The 20957-nt window shown below is 38.4% G+C and overlaps 1 protein-coding gene across 1 annotated transcript; it reads right to left on the bottom strand.

The window, feature by feature from the left end:
• Positions 1 to 19895: 19895 nt before the first annotated feature.
• LOC132069275 (non-specific lipid-transfer protein 1-like) lies at positions 19896 to 20635 on the bottom strand. The gene has a single exon (XM_059462677.1). The coding sequence runs from the start codon at positions 20585 to 20587 to the stop codon at positions 20228 to 20230; it is 360 nt and encodes a 119-aa protein (XP_059318660.1). The 5' UTR covers positions 20588 to 20635; the 3' UTR covers positions 19896 to 20227.
• Positions 20636 to 20957: the final 322 nt, after the last annotated feature.

Raw genomic sequence — 20957 nt, 5'->3', positions numbered from 1 at the left:
GGGGCGGAAGAAGGTGGGGCGGCGGCGGTGTTGGTGGCGGGGCGGCGGTGTTGGTGAGAATGAGGAGAAAGTAGAAGAAAGAGAGAAAAAATAATAAAAGAAAAATAAAAAATGAAGAGTTGGTAATTTTTGACGTGACAATGACGTGGCAATGACACGGCAATGATGTGGCAATGACGTGGCGCGAGTGTAATACACTCAAGTTGGTCCGGGCCGCTAAGGGGGGTAAATAATTATCAGTTAAGTTGTTTAGGGGGGTAAATAATTACCAGTTAAGTTTAGTTGCTAAAGTGAGTTTTGCTGCCAAGTTCCAGGGGGAAATGATGTCTTTTCTCTATATGTAAATGAATGTAATGCATGAATAACTGTGTACATAAAACTGGACCCATGAACAGAAGGAACAATCATAATCGGGGTATAGAGGCATCAAAGACTGAAGTACTCCTAATGCTTCTAAGAGTAGAGTAATACGGATGCTCGCTTGCTTTCTTGTTAGTTCATATCATAGGATCATGCCAAAAGAAAGAAGGGATAACCTTAATATACCTCGAACTATATCCAATCGTCCAACTCTTAATCCTCAAGCTCCTAGGTCTACAATCAAGATAACGTAGGCCTTAATTAGACTATTTACCTCGTTTACTAATCATTTTAAATACGAATAGAGCTTAACAAATTATGGGCAACATTTCCCTTATAAGTTTAACAACCCTTCAACTTCCTGTTCAATCCAACATCAACCACAACAACAATAACAACACTTATATATAAAAATATACTCAAATCTATTCCCAATCATCTCGTAAAATAGCCCCAAATCACTATCTTAACCTTCATCAACTTACCACTTCCACAAATACCTTCTATTCACTCAAAACCATTAAAATCCTTGATAATTAGCTTAAATACAAGGGTAGAAATCATTTACATACCATGAGGGGCCTAAGATTCCAAGGATTAACTTCAAATCTCCACTAATAATGATGGAAAATGTTGGGAGAGAAATACTAGGGTTTCTCTAATTTGGAATAGAGGAAAATGAGAAATAAAGTCGTGGATTATATATTTATACTTGGAAGTTAAAAAGTTACAGCGGTGCGGTTCGACGAGCGGGTCGACGACCCGTCGAAGTGTCGATGGTCCGTCGACGTGCTCCGTCGACCTGCGCCTACAGATTCAGGGCTGCAGAAGCCCATCGACGCAACATTAACGACGGCCCGTCGATATGTCGATGGCCCCGCTGACGATGACTGGTGTCTGTAGACTTCTCCGGTTCAGTTCAGATCACATCGATTCGATCCGTTCAACTTCTAATCCTGTAAATTGCCAGGAATACCTGCTGGTGCCTTTGTACACGGGGTAAGACACTTTGTATCTCCAAAACTCAGACACGGGTCTCTATTCCAAAGGCATACTCGACTAGGAAATTATAGGTTCTAATACGACGAGAACGAGAGGTGTAACATTCTCCCCCCCTCCCCTTAGGAACATTCGTCCTCGAATGTTCAAACAGTCATGGGTTATAAAAAATTTGGTAGAGTTTTCCCTGTAAATATACAACCCAACTTGCACACAGCAACCTAAAATACTGCCACACACGGCCACATACTGTAACATACAATACTATGTCCTCACACGACCAATCACGATAACTGAAAATGAAATAATACCTGAAGGAGTTGCCTCAGACTGAACCTCCTGTACTGTTGGGAACAAATGCGGGTACTTCATCTTCATTGCTTCTTCCGCTTCCCAAGTCACTTTCTCAACATTCTTATTCCTCCACAAAACTTTAACAGAAGCTACATCTTTGGTTCGCAATCGACGGACCTGTCTGTCCAATATAGCTACTGGAATCTCCTCGTGTGATAACTGCTTGGTCACCTGGATATTATTTACTGGTACAACTCTTGAAGGATATCCGATGCATTTACGAAGCATAGACACATGAAACACTGGATGTATAGACTCCAACTCAGAAGGCAATTCTAGCTCATATGCCACTTTACCTATAGGACGAATGATCTTATATGACCCAATATATCAAGGGCTCAACTTACCCTTCTTACTAAACCTCATCACTCCTTTTATAGGAGAAACTTTTAGGAAAGCCCAATCGCCTACTTCAAACTCTAACTTGCGCAGCCGATTATCCGCTTAGGATTTCTGTCGACTCTGAGCTGCTAGCAACCTTTTCTGAATGACTTTCACCTTGTCAACTGCTTGCTGATTTAAGTCTGCGCCTACCAACTAATTTTTCCTGACATCAAACCATCCTATAGGCGATCTATATCTCCGCCCATATAAGGCCTCATAAGGAACCATCTGGATCTTTGGAATAGTAACTGTTGTTATATGCAAACTCGATAAGAGACAAATGATCATCCTAACTTCCTTGAAAATCAAGTACACAAGCACTTAACATATCTTCAAGTGTCTGTATAGTACGCTCGCCACCTTCATATCCATACGCGGATGAACTACGATCGAGACTCACGCTCGAGTCCCCAATCCATGCTGAAAAGACTTCCAGAATTTAGCTGTGAACTGTGCTCCCCTATCTGAAATAATGGCTGTAGGAACACCATCATCCTTGAGATAAAGCTTCGCATAATCCTCGACTGCATAAGTAGTTCTGACAGGCAGAAAGTGGGTTGACTTTGTGAGCCTATCAACTACAACCCATATGGAATCATACTTCCGCGGAGTACGGGGCAAACCTGTAATGAAATCCATATTAACAACCTTCCACTTCCATGACGGAATCTCCATAGCCTGCAATAGACCTCCAGGCTTCTGGTGCTCTATCTTGACCTATTGACAATTTGGACACTGAGCAACAAATTTTGCTATATCTCTTTTCATACCATCCCACCAATAAACTTCCTTCAGATCACGGTATATCTTTGTTGAGCCTGGATGAATAGAATAGCGAGAGTGATATGCCTCTCCCATAACCTGCTGACGGAGTCCTGCAACATTAGGAACACATAATCTACCTCGATACCTGAGTACTCCATCACCTGTAATCACAAAGGGTGTCTTTTCTTTCTGAGGTGTTATATCTCGGTAATGAACTAGGACAGGGTCTTCGTACTGACGTTCTTTTATTTCTACTACCAAGGATGACACTGCTGTGCCTTGAACAGTAACCCCTGAATCACCTGAATCTATCGATTGAACTTCGAGGCTAGCTAATCGATGAACTTCACGGACCATTTATCTTCTCCCTGGCGGCACGTGTGACTAGCTACCCATAGATTTACGACTGAGAGCATCGGCTACTACGTTAGCTTTCCCGGGATGGTACAGAATATCCACATCATAGTCTTTCAACCACTCTAACCATCACCTCTAATGCATGTTTAAGTCCTTCTGCCTAAAGATGTACTGGAGACTCTTATGATCAGTATAGATATTAACATGTACACCGTATAAGTGGTGCCTCCATATTTTCAAAGCGTGAATCACTGCCACTAGCTCAAGATCATGGGTTGGTTAATTCTTCTCGTGCTTCTTTAGCTGTCTAGAAGCATAAGCGACAACCTTACCTGAGGCATTAACACATAACCCAATCCAATACCTGAGGCATCACAATATACCATATAGACATCTGCTCCTTCTGGAAGAGTCAAAACAGGTGCTGAAGTCAAATTATCCTTCAACGTCTGAAAACTCTACTCACAAGCATCTGTCCATTGGAACTTAGCTGATTTCTGAGTCAACATAGTCAATAGGGCTGAAAGACAAGAAAATCCTTCTACGAACCTTCTATAATACCCTGCCAGGCCCAAGAAACTGTGTATCTCCATTGGGGTCATGGGCTTTGGCCAATTCTTCACAGCCTCGATCTTTTGGGCATCCTCTCTAATGCCTTCCTCTGAAATAATGTGACCCAGAAAAGCCACGAGTTTTTAGCGAACTCACACTTAGAAAACTTGGCATATGCCTCTCTCTTTCGAAGAACTCCAAGCCAATCGTAGATGTTCTGCATGTTCAGCCTCCGATGGTGAATAGACCAGAATATCATCTATGAATACAACCATGAACCGATCTAGGAAGGGTTTGAATACATGATTTATCAAATTCATGAATACGGCTGGCATTAGTTAGCCCGAACGACATAACATGGAACTCATAGTGGCCATATCTAGTCCTGAATGCCGTCCTCGGAATGTCCTCTTCCTTCACCCTAACCTGGTGGTATCCTGATCTCAAGTCTATCTTCGAGAAATATCTAGCGCCTTGCAATTGGTCAAATAAATCATCGATCCTCGGGAGCGGATACTTGTTCTTTACAGTCACTTTATTCAATTGCCTATAATCAATACACATCCGCAAAGAGCCATCCTTCTTTCTTACAAATAACACCGGTGCTCCCCACGGCGATGTACTAGGCCTGATAAATTCCTTTTCGAGTAAATCCCGTAATTGCTCCTTCAATTCTTTCAACTCCGCAGGTGCCATCCTATATGGAGGAATAGATATCGGCCGAGTATTTGGCAATAAATCAATAGTGAAATAAATCTCTCTCTCTGGGGGAATGCCTGGAAGCTCATCTGGAAACACTTCTGAGAACTCATTAACCACATGGACAAATCGAAGAGTCCGCAGCTCTGCTTGCATATTTTGAACTCGAAGTAGGTGAAAAATATACCCTTTTCTGATCATCTTCTCTGCCTAAAGGTAAGAAATAAACCTACCCTTCGGCGAAATGGCATTACCCTCCCACTCAAGAACTGGCTCATCGAGAAACTGAAATCGAACTATCTTTGTTCTGCAATCAACACTAGCATAACAAGAACCCAGCTAATCCATCCCTAAAATAACATCAAAATCAATCATATCTAACTCAATTAGGTCCGCTAGGGTATGACGATTACAAACTATAACAACACAGCCCCAGTATACTTGCCTGGCTATAACAGGATCCCCAACTAGGGTAGACACCTCAAATGGCCTAATTGACTCAGGCTCTATCCCAAACTTGCCAGCAACAAATAGTGTAACATATGATAAGGTGGAACCTGGATCAATCAGTGCATAAACATCATGCGAGAAAACTGATCATATACCTATAACATTATCAGAAGACGTGTCCTGTCTACCAGCCAATGCATAAACACAGTGCTGAGGCCCACTTGAGCTAGATGCTCCACTCCTCCCCCTACCAGGACCTTCTCGTGTATGAGAAACTTGCCTTGAAGGGTGTACTGATGAAGAAGAACTAGCTATGGATCCCATAGGCTGAACAATGCCAGAATCAACCCTGGCCGGACACTCTCTCATCTTGTGGCCCGACTGACCACAAGCGTAGCAAACATCCAACCCAAATCGACACTGCCCAGCATGTAGCTTACCACACTGAGCACACCGTGGTAAGGGTGGCCTCATCTGGCCCGACTCTAGCCGGTACTGAGAGCCTGGTGCTCTGGAACTCTGGCCCGCTCCGAAATAAGAAGACCGATCAAATCTAGGGCCTGAAAATCGCGGAGGTGCACTCCCTGCCGACTGATAAGAATATCTGGAATGCTGCTGTTTCTGTCCTCCCCTAAACTCACCAATCATATCAAAAGATTCAGCCCTCTTACCACGGCCCTGGTCACTCTCACGCTCTGCCTTCCGCTGGCGCTTACGATCTTCCAAGTTCTGTGCATACGCCTGCATATGAGAGATATCTATACCTGGTTGTAATGCAGCAGTCGTACACTTATCTATCAAAGTGGCCCTAGACTAGCCACAAAGCGATGAACTCTATCCTCCATCTCAACCACTATGGCTGAGGCATATCTAGCTAAGGAATCGAAGTGTACACAATACTCCTGAACACTCATACTGCCCTGCTCAATACGTAGGAACCTGTCTGCTCGAGCCCGTTGGATCTCTGGAGGTAAATAATGGCGAATAAAAGTATCCGAGAATTCTCGCCACATAGCTGGAGGGGCGTTCTCTCCCCTAGATAACTCCCATGCCTGATACCACTGTACTGCAATATCCCGGAGTCTATATGAAGCCAACTCCATCGACTCAACCTCATCGGCATGCATAACCCTCAAAGTCCTCTGCATACCATCAATAAAATCCTGGGGGTCCATATTCGGTTCGATGCGAAAACTCGGGAGACCTAACCCGAGGAAGGTCTTAACCCTCGAACTACCCGGCCCCGTTCGCCTAGTCAACACCATTCCCTGCCATTGAGCCTGGGCGGCTACTAATCTGGTCAATAACTGTACAACATCCCACACATCCTGGCCCGGTGCATTTGGCTAAGGAACTGGGGCAGGTGCTGGAGGCGGGGTATGCAATGTCTCAGACGGCCCCTCACTCTGAATCTTATCCTGGGCTCTCGTAGCCTGCTGAGTACGGCTAGTGACCTCATCTGCCGCTCTCTTGTCCTTCTGGACAACTGTAGCTTTCTTGCTGGGCATTGCTGAAATTAGAACAATTTATTAGAAAATGAACTCGTAGCACATGGCTCTATCGCACGATCTAAAAAGGATAAAGAATGACAATTTCCTAATTGTCCTGTAGCCTCATGTTTATAAGTGTGGTGCACAACACGCCCATAAATAAAAATCTACTAGACACGGTCTATAGATAACCCTAGGATGGAACTGCTCTGATACCACTTCTGTCACGATCCAACCCTGATGAGTCGTGATGAGTGTCTGACCTCTAGCGACCAAACACCCCTATACTCATAGCTGAACCTTTCTGAACGTTAAGGGCCCATAAAACGACTTAAACTGATTTCATAAATAGGCGACATCATGAACTCTGAACAATCTATATATATACATAAACGTCTTTGAAAGAACAGTGCAAGCCAGCTAGGCTGCTATATATACTGTACATAAAAGAATAGAAACCGACAAGGCTACTTCATCTAACAATACATATAACTGTCTACAGACCTCTATTGGAATAAAAGCTGTAGAAAGGACGGGACAGGGCCCCATTATACCCATCTATAGACATCTCAAAAAATGGCATACCAATATAGACTGCAACTCCGAAACAAATGGAGTGCACTGATCACTGCTGCATAAAAGTCCTACTGAGATGGACCACCTGCCTGTCTACCTGTACCTACGGGCATGAACGTAGCCCTCGAGCAACGGAGAGTCAGTACGGATAATTTACTGAGTATGTAAAGCATAGGAGCAACATATAAGTAGGAGTCATAAATGAAATCCGAAACTTATAAGCTGAAATGACTGTCTGCATGAATTTGTATGAACTAGTATCTGTATACATCTACATAAATCTGTATAACTGACAAAGCCTCTGTGGGCGCATAGTATGTATACTCTCTGTCACACCCCATTTTAACCGGGCTAAATTAGGGTACGACATATTGGAGATTCCTAAATTGCAGTTTTAAGGAGTCGCCACCTAATTGATTTTAAGGTGAATTAGGGCACCTAAACATTAACTAAGGTGAAGCTAACTAAACCTCCGTTAATAGTCCGCTGCTTAACCAGTGTAATTCTAGGTAAGGGTTCTATATTATCCTAAAGGGAAGGGGTTAGGCATCCTTTAGAATCCGTTAACTTACGGTTATCCGACCAAACTTAGGTTAATTAATTAAGGCTAAAGATGCGAATGCGATGTTTGAATTTTAAGAACACGGCTAAAAATATTGCTAAGATTTTAAAGAAAAATGTGATAATATCGTGCAAAATAAAATTTACAGAAAAATAATAATTTGCATAAAAGATGAGTTTAAATGCTATTCTTTGTTCACAGGTGAAAAAGATGGTGGAAGCGTCACGTTTGTTCTTTGTTCGCGGTGAGGGGTATTAAGGGTGATGGATAGATTGGTAAGATTTCGTAGTCGCTCGATCTCAGTTTGCATATTGGCTATTTGCTGCACCAGTTGGGGCGATGAGTTCGTCGTTCCCTCCTCCCGAGGCTTCGGGTTCGTCTCTCGGAAGGGCGACAAGTCCCAAGCCATCCTGTTCGGACGCCCCTGAATCGTTCATATTGCTGAATGCTCGTTTCTTTGATCTTGTAAAGTACGGGTGGTCTGCCAGCTTGCTGTCAACACGAATCAACCTTTGGGGAAATAATCAAAATAAAAGAAAACCTTCAAAAATGAAGAAAATTGTGTTAGTATAGTGCGAATGATTGCTGCTGAAAATAATGCGAATATTGAGCCAACAACAACGAAAGAAACACATATTGCATGGCAAACAACATATATTGCATAGAAAACAAAACACATATTGCATGGCAACGGATTAAATAGTAAAGGGAGATAGAGCAAACATAGCGCGACCTATTATGCACGGGACCTCTTTTGTGCCAGAGGTAGGCCTAGCGAAGGTTTGAAGGATAAAGCATGTAATTATATATCATCCCAACGTGCCATTAATTGGGGACCCCAAAACATACATTGTTAAATAATCATTATAACAAAACTTGACTTTAATGAACTAATTTAAAATAAAGATGGCCCTTCATTGCTCTTGAGCCTCTTGGTTGCTTGAATTGCTTGATCAATCTTTCGGCGATTCTGGACAAGGTATGACATAGCTAGAACCCCTCCTGTCTTAAGGTCTTCTTTGATGCAAATATCTCCCTGCTCAGCTAGAAGTGTATCTAATTCTTGCATGCTTTGCTCGTAACTAAGTGCTTGCTACTCGTATTGTACTGACTCTTGGCTACCTGCGTACACAAATGGTTAGTTCTACCTAAATAGCACATGGTCCACATAACTGGCATATTTATCCTTCAAACCAATGCATATAACATGAAAATCGTCGCTTGGGGTCATGGACCCATTCGGACATTTGGACAGGGTTGACTAATGGACTTAATACACCTTGGGTATTAAGCCTCCTAGGTTCGTGCATGCCCTTAAAGAGGGTTTTGGTTTAGCTCTATCTTAGGCTGACTAGGAGCGGGTTTCCTATGACGCAAGGTTCCCCCAAGTGGACAACTTGGGAGTGGAAAGTCCGTGGCTGTCGACTGCACCGCCGATCGACTAAATCCACAAGATCGATCCAACTAGAGGGGTAATTTAGTAGTGCACGGCCGCGAACCGCGAAACCGCTTTAAGTGTGTGAATTGTGTAAATTTTCCAGGGGTGGAAGAAATATGAACGGAATGCCAATTTAATAAAGGAAAACATATATATTACATGGCAAGACAAATAAGGCAATAAACAATAATAATAATGGCATTTAAAGGCATGTAAGGCAAAATAAAGAAAACAAACAAACAAAGCACCCAACCAAATATTAATTAACCTAAATTTGTTGTGGTTTAGAACCTAATATCCCCAGCGGAGTCGCCAAGCTGTCACACCCCATTTTAACCGGGCTAAATTAGGGTACGACATATTGGAGATTCCTAAATTGCAGTTTTAAGGAGTCGCCACCTAATTGATTTTAAGGTGAATTAGGGCACCTAAACATTAACTAAGGTGAAGCTAACTAAACCTCCGTTAATAGTCTGCTTAACCAGTGTAATTCTAGGTAAGGGTTCTATATTATCCTAAAGGGAAGGGGTTAGGCATCCTTTAGAATCCGTTAACTTACGGTTATCCGACCAAACTTAGGTTAATTAATTAAGGCTAAAGATGCGAATGCAGTGTTTGAATTTTAAGAACACGGCTAAAAATATTGCTAAGATTTTAAAGAAAAATGTGATAATATCGTGCAAAATAAAATTTACAGAAAAATAATAATTTGCATAAAAGATGAGTTTAAATGCTATTCTAAAATAAGACTTATAAAAGCTGCTTAGATTTTAAATGAGAGATTAATGAGGCTATTTAAGATAATGCTCGTAAAAATATAGTAACTTGCATAAAAGAAGATTTTAAATGCTGTTTAAAATAAAGCTTATAAATGTTGCTATTGCTTCAAAGGAAGTATAATAATGCTAAAACAAGATTTGCAAAATATAATAATTTGCATATAAGTAGAAGAAAATACAAGTTTATGCAAAACATTTTAATAAATATTTGAAAGAACTCCAATGATGAGGTATTAATTGATTTTGCAATTTAGGAGTATAAACAAAATATCAAAATAGCTAATGAGTTTTGTTTATCCCTTTATTAACTATACTTTAAAAATATGCGTGATTGACTCAAAACTTCAAAAATTATCCATAAAATATGCTTGAGTTTATATTTGTGTGTTAGTGACATTTTGAAATGTATATGATAGTAAGGACAAGATATGATTCCTTTTACTTAAAATATAAAGTCATGCCATTTTGCAAATTAATTATTCTAAAAATTAAATATTAGACATTTTTAACATGAAAGGAAGAGAGTAAAACTTATGGAATTAATTTTAGTCTTTCTTAAACTAACTACCCTTTACTAAAGCTAACCCGCTAAATTTCACTAGAATTTATCTAAGCTAAGAAAATGAGAACAAAGTAAAATGTTAGTCATACAAGGCAAATTAAATGCATAAAAGAATTAAATAGAGGAAGGGATAATTTCAATGGGCTTAGCCCATTTTAAAAGAGCTGCTGCAATTAGGCTTGGGCTCAAGCCCATTTTAAAGCTGCTGCGGTCTGTTTTGCTGCTGTATGGGCTTTGGCCCAATAATAATTTTTATATGCTGTTACGGATAGACTGATGGAGAATGACTCGAGAAAATTTGGGCTTTCAGCCCAACAGCGAATGCAGGAGAAGAACCGAGTCTCTCGGACTCGTATGCGATGGTCATGCATAAAAAAAAACAAAGATAAGGATTAGTATGCAATCAACGAATAATGTTAAACGCATGAAATATAATCTCAAAACAAATCAGCAGATTATGTATATCCTAATCTCATGCATGTCTTATCAATAGTAAGTAACAGCATCCTTTGACTGGGAAAGATACATCACCAGTTCTACTTCTTTATTCTACTGAAAATCAAACAAAATAGAAGATAGCATTTTTTCACATAGAAGTAAAGAAAGGTGATTTCAAATAACAACTAAAAAGTACTCAAGTTTTAGTTTCAGATAGGACGTCGGAAGGAGAATATACATCAGGCATGTTCATGTGACACTATAGCGACTATATGTAAGAATGAAGAATAGGTTCAGATTTAGTAGAAAGCAACATAAAACATGCGACTAAGCATATACAGGGACTGTTGTAGACTTAATCAAGCAAATCAGGTGGAGACTTAGGCGCCAACAGATGCATAGGAGTCTTAATAGCACATGATTGATGGCAAATAGGTTGTAAGTGATGCTTCAGCAAATATATGGCCTTGGACAGTGTCAACATTCAAAAGAACCATAAGCAGGCTAACGACTAGGTAGAATGCCACCCTAGAGCTTACTAACGTATTGAATTGTCACAACAAAATGTATTATCAGAAAGAGAAAACGTCAAACCAGGACAGGTATATGTTAAACTACACTCAACAATATCGGATAGCCACATTTAATCAACTACAGTAGCCACAGTATTTATTCTATACGAAGGCTAAACATATGCCATATTGTCATTCTTAAACTAATCTGATTTACCATGTTGCTATCAATTAATCTTTCTATCAAGTAGTCATACTATTTTTCTTAATAGGTGGGTATGAATCAGTTGTCAAGAAACAATAAGGTCAAACCAATAAGGGTGCATACAAGACACAGCCTTCAAAACTTGATTGTGTAAAACTCACATAAAGGGAAACAGGGCATCTATCAACCTTCCAACCATGGGAGTTAGAAGGGACAGCCTAAACTTACACTATGACTCATCATATCGAAACTTAAAAGCAAGATAATCCTAGTTAGACATTCCAGCATGGTAGACTGAAATTAACAAGCTAAACATAGACAATGCGACTTGAACAATACTAGTCTGTTAAGCCAAGCATAATTATTAAATACCTAACTGGATTAATCTAACACGAAATAAGAGGCGACACAAACACTAGAAGACAGGCAAACTTGCACAACTGCATTCACTAGCCTTGCATTTAGACTTTCCAAGTTCCATTTTAATAGGTAAACACCCATAGCTTTCGCTTTTTATGCTTACTAAGACCAAGCAAACACTTAAGCTTTTAAACTCATAATCTGTTGAGAACAATAACATCCCCTCAAACTGGAACAGGTCTCAAGTTCCAAATTATTATTGTCTCTTATCCTTACTACACTTAATGTGGCAGAGCAGCCTAGGCCAGCACACAGTCACACAGATCATGTCATGGGGGGTCACAATCTTGGTTAACCACTCTTAAAGGATTTCAATCCAAAACAGTCTTTATAGTTCCAATCGAATTTATACATCTAATACCAACAAATGCATAGTAAAAACATGAAACTAAGGCATACTAACAGCCATACCAAGCGATTATGTGTAAGGATTAGTTATTGGATTATACTTAACAAATTTGAAATAAATATATGTGTATCATCAAGGCTGCCAAACACCACTTTGAAATACAATCTCTATTGGATAACATACTGGCTTATATATGCTTGAAATGAGTTTATGCTACCCAAATACCCAACAGCCCTTTACGACATCCTATAGAGATCTGGTAAGCTATCAAACATGCTATATAAGTATTTTAACAATTTAATCAAAACAGATATCCTAGCTAGCATAATATAATCATATTGTGAATAGGCAAATTGCTAACGGATAGTATGCTCAGACCATGGTAGAAACAACATGCTCTTTTATACTACACATTACTCCAACATACGTAATTGCACAAACCGAATTAACTCAAACAACTAAACCATCACACAAACTGATTAAATCTGGATTAATATCAACGTATAAACAGATTTATCCATTTAGCTAAACTAATCTAACTAATCCGTCTGTTTTAAAGCCAACACATCGATCACGAAAACAGAAATAAAAAAAAGGAGAGTTACCTTCTTCGGGTGCAGCGAAGTAAGGCTTCGAGTCTTCGAACTACCTCGAAAACTGCCAAATCCGAGCTTGCGATGCTCGGATTCAAGGCGACACCAAGACAAACGAAAACCAAAAAAATGACTTAGGATTTTGACTCGATATTCGGAAATAAAGCTGATGCACTAATCTTGCTTAGGGGATTTTGGCCACTGGAAAAACTTGTTATTTTCAGGGGATTTAAGCTGAAGAAACTGCTTTTCAGGGAGGGTTTTTGCGGCTGGAAAACTTGCTGTTCTTGGGGTCCTTTTCATGAATAAAAAAAAAGAACTCCCAAAATCTTCTCCTCCTTTAACCGATTCAAACCACAACTATTTATAGGGTTTTTTTAGGTTTTGTGTTGAATAAAAGAAAGAGGGCAGGAGCGGGGGGACAAAGATGAGTGGAGAACAGTGGAAAGTGGGGAACAGAGGGAAGTGGGAGCGGGGTGTAGGCGGCGAGTGGAGATGACGATGATGATGAAGAAGAAAGGGAGCGGCGGTGGTGGGGAGAGTGGAGCGGGCGGCTGAAGAGAAAAGAAATGAAAGGAAACCCTTTAAGGGTTTCCTTTGTTTTGAACGAATCCAGGTCGGGTCGGACGGGTAATGGACTGGTTGTATTTCTTTTGGGCTGGGTATTTAAAATATGGATTGGGTATTAAAATGTGAACTGTCCGAAAATGGGTTGGGGGGAATTGGGCTTGTGTTTGGACCAATAATTTTCGATGAAAGAAACAAATTGGATTTTTAGTTTTGAATAAAAGGCCGGTTTAATTAATTATCCACTAAGTATGCTAAAATACCCCTTAATATAAAAATATGTATTTTTAGTATTTAGATGAAAATAAAATACGCCGTAATATCCGGCAATAATATGTTTAAAAATCCAGAAGAGGGTAAATACTATTATTAAATTACGTGAAGATAAATGCAAGGCGTGCGCATAAGCGGTAAAATGTCATAATGGTAAAGACAATAATAATAATAATAATAGTAGTAGTAGTAGTAGTAGCGGTAATAAGAGTTAATGACAGTAGTGACTACAACAAGATAATGAGACGCCGGTATTAATAAAAGCTAATAAAAAAAAAAAAAAAAATCATTTCTTAAATTGCCAAAATTACTATAAATGTAAATAAATATTTAGGGAAGGCGGGACAAAATTGGGTGTCAACACTCTCAATGGTAATCATGCTCATGTATATATATATATATTGCTGAGGAACGTTCATCCCGATCCATATCGCATATCCCATCATCAATATCATTAATATCATCGTCACAGTGCACCAGCTGGTCAGGTGGTAATGCGTATATAACTCCTTCCCGCTTCTCCCTCATACCCCATATACATATAATATACGCGTATATAACGCCTTCTGGTCACGGGTCAATATGCATATGAATATATGTAAATGAATGTAATGCATGAATAACTGTGTACATAAAACTGGACCCATGAACAGAAGGAACAATCATAATCGGGGTATAGAGGCATCAAAGACTGAAGTACTCCTAATGCTTCTAAGAGTAGAGTAATATGGAGGCTCGTTTGCTTGCTTGTTGGTTCATATCATAGGATCATGCCAAAAGAAAGAAGGGATAGCCTTAACATACCTCGAACTATATCCAATCGTCCAACTCCTAGTCCTCGAGCTCGTAAGTCTACAATCAAGATAATGTAGGCCTTAATTAGAGTATTTACCTCGCTTACTAATCATTTTAAATACGAATAGAGCTTAACAAATTATGGGCAACATTTCCCTTATAAGCTTAACAACCCTTCGACTTCCCGTTCAATCCAACATCAACCACAACAACAATAACAACACTTATATATAAAAAAATATACTCAAATATATTCCCAATCATCTCTTAAAATAGCCCCAAATCACTATCTTAACGTTCATCAACTTACCACTTCCACAAATACCCTATCTTCACTTAAAACCACTAAAATCCTTGATAATTAGCTTAAATACAAGGGTAGAAATCATTTACATACCTTGAGGGGCCTAAGATTCTAAGGATCAACTTCAACTCCAACTTCCTAAGCTTTCCAACTTGAAGAAATCCTAGAAACAACCTTCTTCTTGACAAATACGAGTTCACGGGGCTCGGCTCTTACCAAATCTCCACTAATAATGATGGAAAATGTTGGGAGAGAAATACTAGGGTTTATCTAATTTGGAATGGAGGAAAATGAGAAATAAAGTCGTGGATCATATATTTATACTTGAAAGTTAAAAAGTTACAGCGGTGCGGTTCGACGAGCGGGTCGACGACCCGTCGATGTGCTCCGTCGACCTGCGCTTGCAGATTCAGGGCTATAGAAGCCCATCGATGCTGCATTAACGAAGGGCCCGTCGACATGTCGACAGCCCCGTCGACGATGACTGGTGTCTGTAGACTTTTTCGGTTCAGTTCAGATCACGTCGATTCGATCCATTCAACTTCTAATCCTGTAAATTGCCAGGAATACCTGCTGGTATCTTTGTACATAGGGTAAGACACTTTCTATCTCCAAAATTCAGACAAGGGTCTCTATTCCAAAGGCATACCCGACTAGGAAACCATAGGTTCTAATACGATGAGAACGAGAGGCGTAACAGAATCATCCTTGAGGGTAAGTTATAAACCTTTATCTTGCTTATCTACCTTCCTTCCTTGAGTTTCCATGGTGGTTTAAGGTCTTGCAGTGTTGGATGTTATGACTTATACTTCTAATCATGAAACCCTTAGTATAAATTATATATTGTTGATTAACTTACTGTTTTTATTATCTAGAAGTATAGGAATTGTTCTATAGTTCAAGAATTTATTTATGAGACTTAGGGTTTCACCCAAATTTATGGGTTTTGACTAATTTAGGAAACTGAAGGGTCTAAAGTGATTAGCAACCCATGAATTTGAGGATTATGATTGTTGGGGCTAAGGGTAGGGTAATTTCACCCTTAATTTTCGATTTTACTCATATGATTCGTTCAGGGTATTTTAGGTATTCTTCCCCAAATCGATTCTTCTTGCAATTAGATGGTCTATAGCTTACTTAGCATTGCTATTGCTAGACTTTGAGCGTTCCGGGGCTTTACGTAAAAGGAAAGCTCAGGTGGAGTAGCTCTCGTTCCAGTTCTGCATTCGAGACAGGTTATGGCTTATTTGGGTTAGACTTTGATTAGTAGATTATTTATATAGTAGAATTGACCAGGGAAAGCATGATTAGGCTCTTAGGCATGACGTTTGGTTGGATATTACCTAGGTTGGTATGACTTCTGATTATGTGGGCTTGTCTCTGTTACTTTATGTATTGAACCATGAGGTGTATTATTGTGTTATTGGAAGGAAGGGGTTGATATATATACTCTTCGTGTTGATTGAGATAGCTTGTATGTTTTATGCTATTGTTGAGTTGATTTATCTGAGTCTTATTATGACTTATGGCATTGTGACTTGTACTTCCTTGGCATTGATATTATTGATGGATCATGCTTACATTAGAGTGGTGCTTCATATTGGGTTCTAGACTTGAGCCATATCTTGAGACTCAGCAAGACACATTTGATAGGGGATGAGGATGTGGCCTAGTTATGGGCTCGTGATCCGAGGTCAGTTCATGAGCGAGTGGTACATGGACACCATGGGTTCCCCGCAGATCATCACTATCATGTGAACAAGGCCTTTAACATGTGCGTACGGTTGAGATACTTATCATTGGTTGCATTGCATTGGACATCATCTTATTCCTGTGATTCGTTGTTGATTGGTGGTGGTTGTTGTTGTGTTGTGTCTATCTTGCTGGTTTTACGAATGTATCCATGATACTAATCTTGGTCGGCCTATGATATCTACCGACACATAGTGTTTGTACTGATACTACCTTGTTGCACCCTTTTTGAGTGTAGATTGAGTTCAGGAGTCGTCTTCTCGACCTCACATCTAGCCTAAGGCTACCTCCTGACCAGATCCGAGGGTGAGCTCCTATCCATGTCATGCCTCATGAAGATCTCTCTTTATTTGATGTCTATTCCATTTCCAGATATTATTGTTATATTTAGACCACTTTTGTATTTCTTAGACATTATTTATGGTTAGAGCCCTTGTACAATGACTTTCGGATTTTGGGGTTATAATATGTAGTATTCTGCACTTATTTACTATCAATGAAATGACTTAGGCATATCATTATTTATTCGGTTGCTCTTTAAGTCATAATTGGTTAAATGAATAATTAATTGATTAAGGGGATGGTTTGCCCACGGGGGGAGGGGGGGGGGGTGGTGGTAGTGTGGGTGCAATCACGACGGGATGGGTCATGATAATTTTGGACTTCAAAAGAGCAATGTGGCAAGTTATATTTGCCACAAGTATAATTCTGGATTAAAATTACACCCGTCCACTTATTAAAAGGGATAATAACCCTCTATGAATATTTAGAAAAAATAATTACTCGAAATAGCCCATGTTTGTAATATTATCCGAAATGGCTCAATTTGTACCCTCACATCAAAAGCCTGTACATGTGATTCCATCAGGCTGGGGGTACCTTGGATATAACTGAAGTGATAATACAATTGAAAAAATGTTGTATATTGTTGTATACAATTGATTTTTCTTGGATATAAACACCTCTTATACATTATTATACACTTTAATACAAGGTTGATACATTATCTACTCCATATGTATAAAGTTGTATATCGTGAAAAAGTGGCTATGTGAGGTGTAGTTTTTAAATATAGCTATGCAAATGTAATTTTGTATACTAAATTGTTCATTATTGAAATTTCCCCTATTAAAAACTCAACCCATTCGATCGGTTACCTATTAATTTTAGCTTAAACTCACAACCGCCTTTCCTTCTTCCTCAATTGAAGAGCTTGTTACTTTTGCATTTTGTTTGTGTTCATTTCTTATTTAAGAGTTTCAAAAGAAACATATTTAAAAACATATTTTTTCTCTCTTTTGATCAAAGGCGTGAATAAATATTTTCAACAAAAATAATTTATCCTCCTTTTAAAATTTGATAAAAAATTAAAACATAAAAACTTTTTTTGTGATTTTAGTTTGTATTAATATATTTAGTAACGGATATTACCTTCAAAGCGGTGCAAGTGTAGAATTTCTATAATGTAGGAGTGTAAGTGTTTAATTTTGAAATGCAAAAATAGTCAATCCCACTTTACCCCCTAACATTTAAGGGTTGGGAAACGATATCCCCTATACATATTGAATGGGAATGTCAACCCCCTTATCAAATATTTTCCGGTGAGAATTTTCAGTTTTTGAGTAAAGATCTCGTTTTTCCTTTCTAAAATTGAAACACAAAAATATATAACTCTTGTTATTGTCCCATTCACCTACTCCGTTGAAAATGATGTACTTCTTTTACGATATTAATAAATTTCAAGTTATGGGGCATTCATATTATCAATAATTTTTCTTCCCTAATTTTAATTGGTTGGATATGATTGGTGTTTGAGGTCTTAGAGTTTTTGGAAAAAAATTGTATGAATTAAATTTTAAAAAATTGTTGGGTTTTTTCTTCAACAGCTTCAAATTCAGTTTTCCAGAATTTTCAAAAACCCAAAAACTTGAGTTATGCATTTGTTTGCATAAATAGGAAAAACTTTTGGGTGCTTTTTTCTCTTAACCAAACCGCATTAAAATAAAGCTTTTTCGTTTTTGCAAAAATTGAAGAACTTTTGTTCAATGAAATTTGGTTGATAAATGACTACAGGAATAGGAAAATATTAGCGATGACTTGAAGTGTTTTAGTTGTTGGGAAGGACCTCAAAAGGGTTAGAGCATTTAGACCTAAGTCGCGGTAGGTGCACATAGAGAATTCATACCCAAAGGTAATGTTAGAAGAGGAAATTAGGTAGACTGTTGATGTGCAATTAAAACCCAAAAGTTTAATGCGCATGTAGATAAAACGAATGCCACGTAGATTGAAATCTATTAATATCCTAAAAGAAGTACATTATTTTCAACGGGATAGGTGAATGAGACAATAATAAGAGTTATGTATTTTATTTTATTTTTAATTTTAGAAAGGAAAAAAAAGATCTTTACTCAAACAATGAAAATTCTCACCGAAAAATATTTGATAAGGGGGTAATTGTTCTCATTCAATATATGAAGGGGGTATCGTTTCCCAACCCTTAAATGTTATGGGGGTAAAGTGGAATTGACTCATACAAAAAGTATATCCAAAAATTAATCATATTACTACGGTGTTTAGTGTAATTATCCTATTTTTGTTATAGGAGTTGCATAATTGAACTGCCATTCTCTTCATCCCAATTTATGTGACACATTTTCTCTCTTAGTCTGTTTAAAAAAGAATATCATCTTCATATAATTAGAAACAACTTAACTTTAAAATTCTCTTTTACCCTTATGAAATGATTTATAGCCACATAAATATTTAAAATTTATTTAAAACCACAAATTTCAAAAGCCGTTCTTTCTTTTATTAATTATTGTGCTTAGTGAAACAGTGCTACATAAATTAAGACTAAATCTTAGTCAAATCCTCTCAATTGTTAATTTTCCAATGTCAGTCTATAGTGGATTGGTACTTGGTCGTGTCCATAGACGTAGGACCAGCTCTAGCTCAATAATTTTTCATCCAATGTGTGTTGTTCATCATTGAACATTCCATAGGGTTTTTTTTCTTCTTCAAGGGAAATCAAAGGGAGAAGAGTAACCTGGCTATAATGAAGTTTACTTTTAAGGGGTCAACAAGCATGGTGGGACTTTGCGTGATTATTACTCCTTAATTGGTAATTTGGTATTCATATTTTAATTTACATGGAACCATTACTTCTTAACGAGTAGAGATCTTTATTTGATCAATGACTACTTGTCATTGATAGTATTTTTTATATATTTCTTAATATGTGAGTTTTGTCTTAAATGCTTAAAAATTTGTTATCCGAATTCAAATGAAAATAAATAAATAAAGAATTTGATCCTCATATTCTGAATTCCATCACATAAAATAGTAACAGAGGGAGCTACGTACTACTAAAGGATAAGGGTGTATTATTATGTTTTCTTGTCCCAGGTTTGAAGTCATAGCTCCAAATATGGTAACAGAATTATTCTTCTTAAATGCAAAACATAATTGACTGATCTGTCGATCATCTATTGGATGAGAGTGCACGACACTGAAATATTTGGTATTGTGTAACAGTGTGAAATCAGATGCACAATTACAATATCCGTGACACATTTATTAAGGACCAAATCAAAGACAACCACAAAAACATAGTACGAACTTTACTTAGATGAATGTCCCTATAAAGATCAGAGACAACACAACTCTTATTCCCATTCAATACCATACGTCCTTCACTTCACCTTCGAGCAATCAGCTTTAGGACTAATCTTAAAAGGAATATTTTTGACCCCACATTTGCCAGGGAGTGCAGCAGCATTCTTGAAGTTGATACCACTAACACTCGAGGAAGCAATTTTCAAGCACGAGCAAACGCTCTGGCGATCCTTCGTGGTCTTAGCAACACCGTAGAGGGATTTAATCCCTCTACAGCAAGTCGGCGGCACCTTGCCGCCGTTCACTACAAAGCTAAGGCACGGAATTAGACCGTTGAGCACCGTGCTACATGTGATTGCCGCGTCTGCGCGAGCAGCAATAACTATGTAAAGGAGCAGCAAAGAAAGGGGCTTAACAAGCTTTCTCGAGATAGCCATGATTACTACTGAATAAAATTTTAGGTCTCAAAAGGAAATTAATGAAATTCTTGGTATCCATTGTTGAAAGATGATGGGCGAGTATATATAGGAGTGAAGATTGATCGGATACGGGATGCCAGAATTATATTTTTAGTATGTATAGCTTTTAATTCTTTATTTAATATTAGTAGAGCTTAACTTCTGTGTACATTGACTATGAACTTTCTTTTACATCATCATATTATGAATAGTGATGAGTTATCTTGACCGTTTCAAAAATATGGACATGAGTTATTTTTTCCTTTTTTTCAAAAGAGAATGAAACATTGTTTATTTATTATTCATTACTTTATAAGGATGAGTTATTCAAATTTGATGATGAGTTTGA

The sequence above is a fragment of the Lycium ferocissimum genome, chromosome 9, assembly GCF_029784015.1.
Source record: "Lycium ferocissimum isolate CSIRO_LF1 chromosome 9, AGI_CSIRO_Lferr_CH_V1, whole genome shotgun sequence".
Classification (NCBI taxonomy): Eukaryota; Viridiplantae; Streptophyta; class Magnoliopsida; order Solanales; family Solanaceae; genus Lycium; species Lycium ferocissimum.
The sequence above is the reverse complement of the archived record's forward strand: the minus strand, read 5'-3'. Positions and strand labels throughout refer to the sequence as shown.

What these genes read in the sequence shown, in the direction of transcription:
- LOC132069275 (XM_059462677.1), bottom strand. Translation starts at nt 20,587, where the DNA reads ATGGCTATCTCGAGAAAGCTTGTTAAGCCCCTTTCTTTGCTGCTCCTT.